Source organism: Nannospalax galili, unplaced genomic scaffold, assembly GCF_000622305.1.
Source record: "Nannospalax galili isolate Female #2095 unplaced genomic scaffold, S.galili_v1.0 scaffold639, whole genome shotgun sequence".
Classification (NCBI taxonomy): Eukaryota; Metazoa; Chordata; class Mammalia; order Rodentia; family Spalacidae; genus Nannospalax; species Nannospalax galili.
In genome coordinates, this window is record NW_008344644.1 from 1,515,968 (window position 1) to 1,530,784 (window position 14,817).

At 40.4% G+C, this 14,817-nt stretch overlaps 1 protein-coding gene across 5 annotated transcripts in view; it reads right to left on the minus strand.

The window, feature by feature from the left end:
• Positions 1-9,868: 9,868 nt before the first annotated feature.
• Positions 9,869-14,817, minus strand: part of Rb1cc1 (RB1 inducible coiled-coil 1) — a 68,863-nt gene continuing 63,914 nt past the window's right edge. For 2 of the 5 annotated variants that reach the window (XM_008840906.3, XM_029567266.1), the window contains exons 22-24: positions 14,114-14,250; positions 12,163-12,233; positions 9,869-11,254 (exon numbers count right to left, since the gene is read on the minus strand). In XM_008840906.3, the coding sequence (XP_008839128.1) occupies positions 11,177-11,254; positions 12,163-12,233; positions 14,114-14,250 (286 nt within the window). In that variant the 3' untranslated portion in view covers positions 9,869-11,176. The remainder of the gene's footprint in view (positions 11,255-12,162; positions 12,234-14,113; positions 14,251-14,817) is intronic. The other 3 variants (XM_029567268.1, XM_008840907.3, XM_017800076.2) reach the window with 3 other exon arrangements.

Below are 14,817 nucleotides of genomic sequence, written 5' to 3' on the forward strand. Positions count from 1 at the left end.
CTACAGGGGGACCCTGTCTCAAAAAGACCAAAAAAAAAAAAGGTTAAAACCTCATTCAATTTTATGTCTTATAGGGTTTATACTGAGTACAATAATGTATAACTGTATTAATTCAACTGTGAACCTAAAAATTTACAGCCAATTTTGAAAGAGATGCATCTTAGTTCTGGAAACGGTTACTATGTCAATGCTGTTGTAATGAAATGTTTCTACTTATGTGGTTATTAAATAATTTTTTTAAAAGAAATTTTAGTTGCTTCATTAGATACATTCTTTTCTAAAGTTAAATAAATCACGGCCCAGACAAGATGGCCTTGCCACCACAAATGACCACCTCAGTTTTGAGTTGGATCCCTGTGACCCACACAGTAGAAGGAGAGAACTGACTCCCACATGTTGTCCTCCACACATGCACCATGGAACATTTACACACACTTGCACATAAATAAATAAATAAATAAATAAATAAATAAATAAAATTCCAATCTCTGTGGCTATCACCACTGCATCTTCCCCTCACAGGCCCTCTTGCCTCCCCTTAATATTTTTATTATTTTTATTTTGTGTGTGTAAGTATTCCCTGCATGTGTGTAAGTGCACTCATGTTGTATAATACCCATAGAGTTCAGAAGGTGGCATTGGATCCCGGGAACTAGAGTTACAGATGATAGCTAGCCACTATGTGGGTGCTGGGAATCGAACTGGAGTCCTCTGCGAGTGCAACCAGTGCTCTTAACCACTAAGCCATCTCTCCAACCCCATTTCTTGGCATCTTAAAATACTTTGACCTACACGTATACTGACTATAGTCATTTTTCTGATAATTTGCATGTAATTTTAAGTGTACAAAGCAAAGTAACTAGCCTGCACCATATTTGTAGAAATTAATAAGATTGTTTATTGTTGGTGGTCATTTCATTTGGTTGTTAGTCATTGGAGAGTGTTAGTAACACTATTATTATGATTGTGGCACTGGGAATGGATCCTGGAGTTTTGCACATTCTAGGCAAGCTTTGTAACATTAAGCTACACTGGCCCTTGGGCTTTGAGAGAGGGTCTCACTGTGGAGCCCAGGGTGGTCTTCATTTCCTGATCCTCTGGCTTTCACCTCCTGTGTTCTGAGATTACAGGCATTATACCATGTCTGGCTTACAGTGTACTTTTCATTGGTATGTGGACAATCCACCTGTTTTTTACTCCTCTCTTGCATCTCATTTCGGTACTATCTTGGGTTATGAATGAGGTAAGGGGTGGAGTTTATTTCAAGAACCAATACAGTGTCAACTTGTCTAAGCTGAAGCTGGGTTGGTTTGGCTAAGTTCTCTGAATACCCTGTGGAAGGGGTCAGTGGAGTCAGATTTCCCCCTTCTGATGTGGCTGCAGGCTGAGGTGATATTTCAGGCACAGGACAGAGAGCAGCTAGAGATCTGAACAAGAGATGGAGGACAGCAGTGTGTGGGCTGGTGGTCTTAAGTGGTATTTTATGGATGCTACCGGGAGGACAAAGAAGGAACTAGTTCTAAAAGTTCTAAATAAGGGACTGGAGAGATGGCTCAGCAGTTAAGAGTGCTTGCTACTCTGCTCTTCCAGAGGACCAGAGTTTGTTCCCAGAACCACTAGAGTAGCTCACAACCTCCTATAACTCCAGCTCCAGGGGAGCTGACACCCCCTTCTGAACTTGCAGATACCTGTACACAGGTGCAGGTACACACACGCACACACACACACACACACACACACACACACACACGCATGCACATACACGAAGTAAAATAAAAATTCAAAATAAACCAAACAGCAGAGGCAGGGGATCACACTTTCAAAACCAGCTATATAAACCATTATATAAAATCTCCATTATATAACCTCCCGAGCCTTGGCTTCATCTAGGCTCCAAGTTGCATCATTTTACTTTGGATTTAAAAGGGCCAATAATTCCTTCTGAACAACAAATCTTTGGTAGTATCTAACCTACTGTGAACAATTAACCACTGCAGCAATACACACCCTTTGGGGTATCAGATTTTCTTCCGCTGCTTTCTTTGAATTCCCATTTCCACCCTAACATCCAGAGCAGACAAAGCAGTCTGTTGTTTGTTTTGTGTCAGGATGGATTTAGGGTTGACAAGAAGAACTTCAGAGTAAAATAGATTTGGTTTGAGAGTTGCTGCTAGTCATTGCTCAAACCTTTTAGAACTCTATGCTGAATGTGGCAGAGGAACAGGGATAAAGCAAAATAATCATATGCAAATGAAGAAAATAAAAAGTCCAAGACAGCTTTGGGTTTGTTCAACACTTTACAATAACAGTCCAACTTGATACTTAAAATGTTTGAATTTTGGAGACTAAACAGAATGGCCACTTTTGAGTGTGAAGTCTGATACCAGAGGATTAGGGTACCGAGGCCACATGGTCCCAACTATACACCAACCTGCTCGTAAGCACAGAGATTTGCAGCCTGGGCTAAAGGGAGCAAGATACTTCCTATAGTGGAAAATGGGAAGCTTGGGGTAGGAGTCAGGTTAGGGCACCTGTGTCTCAAACAGTTGAACTGTTGAGGAGGCAAGAGACTTCTGGACCCTAACTGTGGACTAGTGTTATGTTTTGGACATGAAGTGCTCTCCCAAAAAGCCTGTGTATTAAACACTTGGCTAAATTTCTAGAAACTTTAGAAGGTCAAGCCTAACTGGAGGAAGTAGGTCCCTGGGAGTGGTAGGTCTTTGAGAATTGTATCTTGTCCCAGACCCTTGTGACCTGGTTTCCCACCTGCTGTGAAGTGGGCAGCCTCTGCCACTTACTCTCATAACATGATATCTTGCTGAACTGTGGACCCAGGATCCACAGAGGCAAGGACTCTGAATTCAACACTCTGAAACCAGGAGCTAAAACAAGTAGCTCACCACTTAGTTGTTTTACTCTGGCATTTGGTTACAGTGTAAAGCTGAGTCATACAGCTTGTCCATTAACCTCTTTAAAACTTCAGTCTTTTAAAATTTTATGTGTATGAGCTTTCTGCCTGCATGTATATAAGTGTACCACATACACGCAATGCTTGCAAAGGCCAGAAGGCACTGAATCCCAAGGATGTTAGCCTTCATGTAGGTGCTGGGAACTGAATTTGGGCACTCTGGACGAGTGGAGTGCTCTTAACCATGGAGCTGTCTTTCTAGCCCCATTAGTGTCCTCATATAAGAGAACACACAGATTTTATTTTCAGGTTGAAAAAGATGGTGAACCTGGATCTTGAGTCAGCAGAGTCCTGGAAATATTAGAAAACAGATAGGTGCTCAAAATAATCTGGAATTAAAACTCTTAAAAATACTAATGGGAACAATACCCAGAAAAACTGAGGGGGCTCATCAGACAGGAGAATGATGCTGTCTTCTGCCTCAGGCCTCTCCCAATAGTGTGAGCTACTCTGCTAGAGGAAGTAGTCCATGCTTTCAAAGCTGATACCCAGGAAACTTGAGTTTTGTACCAGTTTTGAAATGATGTCTTAATCTAGCCTTTGTACTTGAAAGAAGTACACATTTTGCTGTAAGGACACATTCTGAAGAGGAGAGATGAGAGCTGCAAGCTATTTACACATTCCTAGCAGGCTGCAATAATGCTGATGTCCAAAGCTTGGGACAAGCCCTGCAGGCCATGTAGAAGCATGCAGCCAGCCAGCCACTTCTGTTCGTGTCAGGATTCCAGCACTGAACCTCGCCCAGGCTTATCAGCAGCCCTACATCATTAATGCCCCTCATCAAACTTCACAGACCACACACCCCAAAATATTTTAGTTCAACATAGCTATCATTACTTTTTTGAAAATTTTATTCAAGGCTTGTTTCCTCTGCAAGATTCCAGCATCTTATGCAAAACTTGCCTCCTGGGATTGTATGATGCAAAGATATGGAATGGGTGCTCCAGGAGGGAGTCAACAACTACTGTCACTACCAGCGACTCCCACCTTTGTGTGGTACTACAGCCATCTTTGTACAAAGTTTTTGTTGTGTGTGTACTCACGTGTACATGTGTGTGCTGGTATGCATGGATAGTTGTGCATGTGTGAAGGCTAGAGACTTAATGTCCTGTCTTCCTCAGTTGGTCTCCACCTTTTTTGAGACAGGTTCTCTCACTGAAGCTGGGGGGCACTGACTACGCTAGCCAGGCTGGCCAGCAAGCTTCAGAGATCCTATTGTCCCCAGCACTGGGATTATAGATGCACAGTGCAGTGCTTAGCTTTTTATACAGGGGTTTGGGATCTGAACTCAGGTCCTCATATGTGGCAAGCACTTCATTAATGGAACCATCTCCCCATTCCATATCTTTGTGATTTTGTTTGCCTTAAAGACAAGGTCTATAAGCCTAGGTTGGCCTTGAACTTGGCCATCTATCTACTTCAGCTCCCAGATTTCTGGGATCACAGGCATGCATCACCAGGCCTGGTTACAATAATCTTGAATATGTTTTTCTCAAAAACATGGGCAGGCACTTTGTAAAATCTTGTTATACTGCTTTTAAAAAATGTTTTTTGTCTTTTTGAGACAGGGTCTCCCTGTAGCCCCAGCTGGCCTGGAACTCACTATATAGACCAGGCTGGCCTTGAACTCACAAGAGATCCACCTACTTCTGCTGGGACTGAAGGCATGTGCCACCATGCTGGGCTGAAAAAATATTTTATGTGTATTTGTTTTGCCTGCATGGATCTAAGTGCCCCACATGCATGCAATGTGCCAGAGGCCTTAAAGAGGGCATTAGAATACTATTACTTGTTAGGGTATCTCACAGTATTTTCAAATATGCTCAATTGCTTTTATTACTGAAGGCAAGACCTCTGGTGTAATTTCTGGAGGACGAAATGACCACTGTCAACTCGAGTTAAATTGCTCATACTCCTTTGTGTTCTTTGATGCTACAGGCTAAATTTGAAGAATACGCTTGAAAATGTTGTGCCTCTATACAAGAACAAATTAAGTAGATGGTGGCTTTAAAGGCAGCATGCCGCCTCCAGAACTTACACTTCTCAAACAGACAGGATGTGGAGGTAAACTTGCAATACATGAAAGAAATTGCTGAGAGAATGTAGGCAGAGTGTATGCTGGGAGACCGGCTATGCATTCTTGGAAGAGTTATGTTTAAGAACTCATTCCTTAAGAAAGATAATCATTCATATTAGACACCTGGGCTGGTTAAGGACATATCCACTGGCAGAACAGAATTCCAAAGAGATTACAAGTGACATGTACATTATTTCTTCAGTGAGTAATACTACTGGAGGAGCTAAGATTACAACATCAAATTGGAATCAGATTGTCAAAAGCATCTTTGCCATTAGGCCCCACAAAGCGAGAAAGAATTCTCGCGAGAATTACCCTGTTAGTAAACAAAACAAAAAGCTGTTGAGAGCCAAGGAAAGTACTAGAAGTTCCTGATATTGATAACATCAAAGTTGAGCACAGCTGAAGATTCCTGCCTCTGGCAGGACTGACACTTCACTGACATAAAATGGTGATACGCAGTGAATGCTTGAGCACACAGCAATTAGGTGGGGTTCCGCTACTGCAGAGCAAGACAGGCCTGGGGTGCATTCTTTCTTTTTGGAGACAAAGTCTCACTATGTAGCCCTGCATGACCTGGAACTTGCTATGTAGACCAGGCTACCCTTGAATTCAGAGATCTCTCTGCCTCTGCCTCCTGAGTGGCAAGGTTAAAAATGTGTGACACTCGCCTTTGGGCTGCATTCTTACAGGGTACATGCGTATTACTGGTCTGATTAGAAATGAAGACCTAAACTTGAATAGTATCTTGAGGGTTCCTGTTCTTGCTACCATTAGAGAGGCCTTGTTTAAGGGAGAATGAAGCAAACAGGTAGAGCTTACTCCAAATGGCTGCCAAAAGCCTGAGCCACCTAAGAAGTATGTAAACCAAATAGCTTAGAGCTGACTGTTCAGTCTCCTTACCACTGAGTTAAGAACTGTTGGAAAGAATTTCCATCTCACCCATAAAGATTACAAATTATAGCAAGTATTTAAAGAACTGACTGGACAGCCATGCCCTAGAGTATGACCACCTAAGAGCTGCCAACGAGACATTCATGTCGCTTCCTTCATTACAAGAATTAGGATCAGTAAATTTATGAAAATTAAACATTACCAACTTTGGTTGACTCTAAGCAACATTAAGCCACATGAGTTTTGCATTGTTTGTGTCAGAGACCAAACCCAGGGCCTCACACTGGGCAAGTGCTCCAACAGAGCTACAGCCCCAGCATGCATTTTTCAGAAATGCTCAAGTATTTCTAAAATCTACATCTAAATTTTAAAAAAGGACATCTGAGGCTGGAGAGCTGGCTCGGCAGTTAAGAGCATCGGCTGCTCTTACAGAGGACCCGGGTTCAAATCTCAACACTCACATGGTGACTAACAACCGTTTGTTAAATCCAGTTCCAGGGAATTCAACACCCTCTTCTGACCTCTGCAGGCACTGTATGACAGGGGTGCACCTATCTACATGCAGGCAATACACTCATACACATAAGGATAAAATATTTAAAAAGGACAACAGCTATTTAAGGCCTAACTTAAAAGTTGAAGTTTAAAAGACCTTTCCCCCTAGTTACTCCAGCAGGTTAAGTCTGGGTTGATTCTGACTTTGACCAAACAATGTGCTTAGAAGCCTCTGACCTTTGTTATCTTACCATGTTGCTGCCTCTGTGCAGGGGCTGCAGATGGCACTGCACCCCTAGATCTAATCTGTGAGGGCATCATTAATGGATCCTTGAGCCCCAGCCATCAACAACTAACTGCAGCCAAGTAAGCAAAGAAATGGTATTATCTTAGGTTGTCGCACAATGTGTGTCTAATACAGAAATAAATTCTGACAGATTCTGATGAAACAAAACCCCAAACGCACTGCACTTCTTGACGAGGTCTGGAATAGAGACCAGACTGTAAGTAAACATTGATAAAGAAAATGTTGGAGCCCGCACATATGGGGATTTACATCTTGAAGCAGCAAAAACTGGTCAAACTAGTAAACTTGACACGCTTGCTAAGGTTGCCCCATATGTTCCAAGTATGTCAGCTGACTTAGCTGCTTTGGTGAGGCAAGACAAGACGAAGCAGACACTAAAATACTCAGTCTGCAAGAATGACTTAGCAAAAACAAGGGGTACCCAGGGAGCTAAGCAGAAGATTAGAGCACAAATGTTTTGTGGTCATGGTCAATTCCAGGTTGACTGTGATATCCTTGTACTTTTAGCAATATGAAGTTGACCCCTTTGATTGTTTCCTTATAGAACAATAGCATTCTGAGGTCTGAATTATGATTTAGGTAATATATGAATGAGGTTTTATTTTTCAATAAAATATTGAAGTTCAGCAAAAGGAATTTGGAAAGCAAGGGACCCACTGGAAAGGAAAAAGTGAACTACGCTGGCCTGTCACACACACAAGTGGCAGAGAAAATGGTAAAGTTTCAGGGCCGAAGAGCAGCACACATAAACTAGTACTTTTGTTTTGGGAAGATCAGCTCTTCCTCACGCAGCAGTTTTCAGTTGCCAGTATTTCCTTAGCTAAGATGGGCGTAGCTGTCCATTTCCCCAGTTCTATTCTGGGTTTCTGTCTACTTGAGTTTGCATGGGTCCTGTGCATGCTGACACCCCCTGCTGTAGATTCTTATGAGCAAGGTTCCAGGAGCTTATAAGACTCTTATTTCCATATGATCATATACCTCCTCCCTGGATCTTCCTAAAGTGAGACTCTACATAGGGCAACTAGACCTCAGTAGATGATCTTGTACTGAGGGACAGACATTAACTTGATACAATATGCTTTAAGACAAATGACAGAATGTATGAATTCCAGTTTGGGGGGAGGGGGCTATGGGAAGGTGCCAGTGGGGAAGGGGGTATAAAGATGATTAAGATTGAGATGTTCTGTATAAAATACACAAAAATTTAATAAAAAGTTTCTAGAAGCAATTAAAAAATATGACAAAAAGAAATTAGCAACACAATTCTATTTATGACACTTTCAAAGAACAGAAGGCCTGAGAACAAATGCAACTGGGGGCGGGGAGTACCGAGACTAAAGCATTGCTCGAGGAAACCAAAGGCAGAACAGGAAATTATCTCTGTTCACAGAAAACAGACACAACACTATTAAAACAGCAATATTCCCCCAGTAATTCACGGATTCAATGTGATCCCTATCAAAATTCTAATGGAAAAGTTGTTAAAATTCATAAGCAAGCCAGGCGCCACCTTTAATCCCAGCACTCAGGAGGCAGAGGCAGGAGGATCTCTGTGAGTTCAAGGCCAGCCTGGTCTACATAGTGAGTTCCAGGACAGCTGGGGCTATAGGGAGACCCTATCTGAAACAAAACAAAAAGCCATAAGCAATCTAATGAGATCCCTAAAGAAAGCATTATTGGAAAAGAGAATTCATGTTTCCAGTTAAAACTTGATAAGCTGGTGATCAAAATACTACAGACCTGTCATACTTAAGACACATACCTGTGACCTGGATTGCCCGTTTTGGAGACAGAGTATCACCCTATGAACTATGCTGGCCTTGAATGCTAGACCTTTTCTCAGACTCCCGAAGGCTGGGATCACAGGCACGCACTACACCTGGGCTTGATAGTCTCTTCAAGTAACTCCAAGTCTCACAAGTGAATCACTGACATTCATTTGTAAAAGTGTAAATTTGGGACCTGACCTCATTTCCTATCAAAAATAACTCAAAATCTAAATTCAACCTAAAGAGTTGAAATTTTTTAAAGAAAAAAAGATGACTAATTTAATCAAAATTTAAAGTTTTGTGTATAAAAATTATGGAGCCAATCTACTGAATAGGAGAGAGAGTATAAATAATGAGTCCAGTACCCAGTGTGGAACGAGTTCTTGCAGCTCAAAAGTAAAAGACAACAGGGCTGGGGAGATGCTCAGTGGTTGGAGCACTGGCTGCTCTTCCAGAGGACCCGGGTTTGATTCCCAGCACCCACATGGTGGCTAACAACCTGTAACTCCAGTTCCAGAGATCTGATACCTTCTTCTGATCTCCACGGGCACTCCACGACACGAGTGAACTTACATAAATGCAGGCAATACACACACACACACACACACACACACTAAAAATACCTAAATATAAAAATACACAATGGATATTCCCCCAGTGAAGATACACAACAAGCTCACAAAACACGTAGAATTATAAAATACAAAAACCAGGTGAGCATCTGGAGAAACTCAAACCCTCACTCACTGCAGATGAGAATGTAAACTGGTTCAGACAAACATGGCACTTTCTCAGAAAGGCAAAGATCCAACTATGTCCCAGCAATTCCCCATTAAAGGTGCACACAAAAGGCCTGAAGGCACTCAAAGTGAAATCACTCTATTAGGTAGGTCTTATTACCTTGTTTGAAACATAGGACAGATGAGGAACTCACCTGAAGTTTGATCTGAGCCTGAATGCTCACACTATAACGCTTTTAATTAACTCAAACTAAGAACATGATGAGTTTAGGTTTCTGGAAATCTTTCATTTTTCTTCTAATAAAAGCATTTTAGTTTTTCATTTGCTTTTGAAAGATATATATGAACATTGACATGAGTATAAGAACAGAATACAACAAAGCAATCAGCAGCCACGTTAACATCGGTATTAATAAGAACGGAGGTCCGCTGTCATGTGCTGTGATACACAGCAATCCACAGCACAATGACCACATATTACATCTGAAGGGTGCCACCTAAGTAAAAACAGCCTGCCTAGCAGAGTCATTTAGACGCAAGCACATCAGTTAAAACCCCTGACATAAAGTCATTTGTTAGATGGCACACTGAGCATAAAGATATCATGGAAGGACTGAGTAGAAACGTATGAAATCATCTGTTCATTTATTCATGAATGTTGTCAAATTCTACACACTATGATGCTTATTCCATTTTCATACTATTAGATAACATGTTTATAAAAATATCCAACTTATTTTTTGAAGAAATTAAATATTTTCTGAAAAAGAATCATTACTGCTTGCTAGCCACAAACCTGAAAAAACCTCTTTCAAATCTACTATTCATTTAAGTGCCTCTGCTCAAGGATGGCTTCTCTGAATGTCTGCTTTACATAATTCTACTCTACGCAACACTGTTTTACCCTGTTACACAGCATATAAACAACAGTTTTGAAATAAACATGTAACTCTTTGATACAGAACAATTTCACACTTCCCAGCAATCACTCAAATATATTAAAAATGTAACCTTCTTTAAAAGGCACACACATTTACACTTTCAAATCTTTATTATTTTAAAATTGTACAGGTCTTTTACAATACAGTATTTTATTATTTAAACGACCTTTAAAGGTTAATGTACAATGAATATCTTTTTCTGAAACTCAACCATGAATTACAATTTCATCAATATGATTATTCTAAACAGCTCTAAGATGTTGGGGAAGTTTGAGTCCTGTACTTGAAAATGTTAACAGCAGAGACTCTCCTTCCCTGGAGAGCCCAAGTGACCTCGCTGAGGAAAGCGCTTCTGAAGACTGTTCATTATTTATGGCTGATCTTAAAGTCAGTCAAATTACAGAGTTCTTTTTTTCTGAAACGTCCAAAGGGCATTTGAAAAAGAAAAAAAAAAAAAAAGAAAGAATTTGCTTTAGCAGTCTGAGACAAACTCAAGATTGTGATTATCTGCATGCAATAATAACACTCCTCTTTAAATGGTTTGGGAGAATTTATACATTTTATAAAGAATGTGTTAAAGAGTGCAAGTATTCTGATACTGAGTTCACAAAAGGACAAATGCTGGTAATAATAACATTTAATACCTAAGTTCAAGCTAATGTTTATTTAACAGGCAATTAATATGGCTAGTTATAAGCCACAGTGCACAGGTTATGCCCTTTGAGAAAATGAACTAGTTTGGTCCACATTTCTAGTTATCTGGTTGGAAACAAAATGAAAGGAAACCATTTTAATTCAGCCAAGATTTTGATGAATTTATTGTTCTTGAAATGTAGCTAGTTAAAAAGTAAGTGATATCCACCAATGAAGTGTATTGTTATGTGAAGTTTTGTATGAAAAGTCGGCCGGTTGTTTTTGGAGTGATTTCTGAGCACTGGAGGACAAATCAGAAAACGACTTCAGATGTAGTCACTTCTCCCGTGGGCTACACCTTCTTACTCCACGAAACAGCTTTCACTCTGTAAAACTTCGTCCCCAAAGGAACTTTGAATCTGTTTTGTGCCTAAAAGAAAAAAGGGAATCACTTGAAGGTTGAATCAATTACACAGACTCTCACCTATTCAGGAGGGGTGGGGATAGGGGGAATAGAGTCTTTAGTCTGTATCAAACTGCAAAAGACCTACCCAAGTAAGAATACGCTGTGCTACTCAATCAGCAGAGGTTTGTAGCTGCTACTAGAGAATATACTACAGTGAGCCACACGTCACATGATTTTAAGTATCAGGGAGTCGGGGACTACATGACAGATTCACCAATTTTATAGGATTCATCAATAGTGCTCACTCTGTGATCAGATCCAACCACTCTTCCTTTCTTCCTTTCTTTCTCATGTGTAGTCTTGGTGCCCTTGCGGGCCTAGCACTCACTATGCCGACTATACCAGCCTCCAATTGGTAGTATCCCTCCTGCTTCTGCCTCCCAAGTGCTGGGATTACAGGTGAGCACCAACACACCCAATTTTTGTTGTTTTGAGGCAAGGTCTTATTCTATAGCCCAGGGTAGCACGGAACTCCTTCTGTCTCTGCCTCGGCTTCACAAGTGCTCTGATTATAGGCATGCACTACTATGCCTGACTCATCAATTCACTTTGAAGTCACCAAGTATTTTAGAGCATCTTTCCTCAATAGAGTTATAGAAATAAGAGCAACTTTACATACAAACAGAATTCATTGTGGCCAGCAGTTATGTAGGGGTGTTTCAACTTGAGTACACTAGTAGTTTTCCTTTGTAGGTAAACAGATTATTGGGAATCTACTTTGTCTACCTAAATACAATAATACGAATGTTTATTAAACTTTTGCTTAAACTTAATAAAATTCAAGAAACAAAGTAAGCAAAAAAGGCTGAAAGAACTAGTAACAATTTCTATAATTAAATTCCTAGGTTTATATTATAGGGAATAATTTTTACCTTTTTGGCTTGACAGTATTCCTTTTCCATGACTTTTCCAAGGACCCAGGGTCTTCTAGATGCACCTGAAGCTAACGAATAAATTGTTAATTTCTTTTTCAAAGTACACTCATGAGAAAGGGATGACCAGAATCCGAACAGTAATGACGTTCTCATGGTCAAAGAACATAAGACTTTAAAAACCACTGAAACGTTAATTTATTGAAACAAAACTGGATTTGTACTACTTTTCAAAAAATGTTAAAACATTTGCCAAGTATTGAATAGTTCAAGAAACACTAGAAACCTAAGCAAGAGTACAGAACAGGTAACCTAGGCTAACCCAACACTGCCACCTACTGAACAAACTACCAAAGACACCCTCCATGTCTCAAATTGGGCAAAATACACTTTCTAGGATTAAAGAGAGGCAGTGCGTTAAACGGTATGGGCAGGAGCCTGCACCACAGTGCTAGCTCAGCAGTGTGAACACAACTGGAAGTCAATAAAAATTAGTAATGGTAAAAAAATCAAAATTAAGTCTGAAAGAGTACTTCCTGTGCAAGGAGAGACTGAAGATGAGGGCAGAGGGCAAGAAGGAAGGTAAACACTCATTCTTTTCAAATTCACAGAATATTAGGACATATTTTATATTTATATATTTAGAAATATACAGATAATGCAAACGTTGAAATATATCTATAGGTGAATCTGGATAAAGATATGGATTCTTTCACTTATGAATTTTTATAACATAAAACATTTTCAAATAAAATTTAAAAAGGTTGGGGTATATAGCTCAGAGACAGAATATTCAACTAGCATATATACAAGGCACTAGGTCTGATCCCAACACTGCAAAAACAAAACTCCATAATTAAACAAAAGGTTTGAACAAGTGAAAAGAACAACAGCAAAAAGATCAGGAAAAAAAAGAGACATAGCTAGGTGTGGTGCCACATGCTGTAAATCCCAGCACTTGGAAGGCGGAGGCAGGTGGATCCAAAGTTCAGACAGCCTCAGATACACAAGAGTTTAAGGCTGGCATGGAAAACACGATGAGCCCTTGTGTCAAAAAAACTAGTTAGGGGTATGCTTATGTTCTTACTTTTCATGATACTTAATTACTGTCCCACAGGCATTCTAAAACAACTCACCCAGAAAAAGGCATGATGGAGTTGTGTGTGACACCATCATGGTCCAAGAACAGGTGTTTGTTTACAGGTCATGCTGAAAAAGCTATCTGTTCAGGGGGCTATGCTGTTTCTAAACAATCCTATCTAGGCTAAGAGCACCGGAATATCTATCGTTTTCAATTCTTTAATGACCCAACAGATAATGGACATGGGAACTTCACATGTTTAGCAAAGCTCATTGTTTGTCCAAACACAGAATTATAGTATCAATGAGTATAATGAAGAACAAGGTAGGAAAAAATTATTAATAAACAGCATAGAAAAGACAATACTTAAAACATTTTTTTGACAAAAATTGGTAATGTCTCCATGAACAAACTTCAACAGGATGTACCTGAGGATCTGGACAAATAATTCTGAAATTACTAGGTCACAGCATATTTGAATCCTGTTTTTTGAGACAGGGTCTCAATACGTAGCCCTGGCTATCCTAGAACTCCCTACACACACCAGGTTGGCCTCAAACTCACAGAGATCCACTGTCTCTGCCTCTAAGTGCTGGGCTTAATTAAAGGCTTACACCACCATGCCTGGCCGAACCTTTATGTGGCTAATGCAGATTTCATGAAAAATGGGGCAGTGAAGGGAGGTGAGGACAGGGAAGGGGGTCTAAATACATCAAACTATAGTGTATGGAAATCGCAAAAATTCAATAAAAAATCTATAAAACAATCAGATTTCCTTCTTAATGACTTATTCTGAATATTTAACAACACACAGAAGGAACATAACCCTCCACTCAAAATTAACGTTTTAGAACTGGATGTGACACTTACCGCCCTCACCTGGTTTCAGATCCAGGGCAGGCAGAGACTCTGAATGCAGAAAATACAGAGTAGGACTGACAGTGAACAACACGTAATTGTCATGCCGCTCATCTAGGATGATGAGTACCAAATCTCCCACCTGAAAACTAACAACAGGAAGGTTACTGCCCTAGACAAAGTTGCAATCACTGTGCACTGCAGACTTGAGCATACCGAGTTAGTGGTCTGCACCCATGGGTTCTATATCCATAAGCTTGTAACTAACCACAGATGCCTAAGAGTTGGAGAGGAGACCCACATCTGTACTGAACATGTAGATGTTCCCTTGTCAAAATGCCATAAGCAGAACAGTATAACACTATTTGCAAAGCATTTGTATTTCTATATACAAATACTATGCCATTAAACAAAAAGGACTTGAGGGGGATGGTGGGATGGCTCAGTTGGAAGAGACACCTGCTGTCAGGGCTGCAGACCTGAGTTCAATCCCTGGGACCCACATGACAGAGGGAATTGATTTCTGCAGGCTGTCCTCTGACCCCCACAGCTATGTACCATTCACATGCAAAATTTTCTAAAAATATAATTTTTAAAAAGCATAATATGGCTGGGAGTGGTGGTGCACACCTTTAATACCAGCACTCGGGAGGCAGAGGCAGGTGGATCTCTGTGAGTTCAAGGCCAGCCTGGTCTACATAGTGAGTTCCAGACCA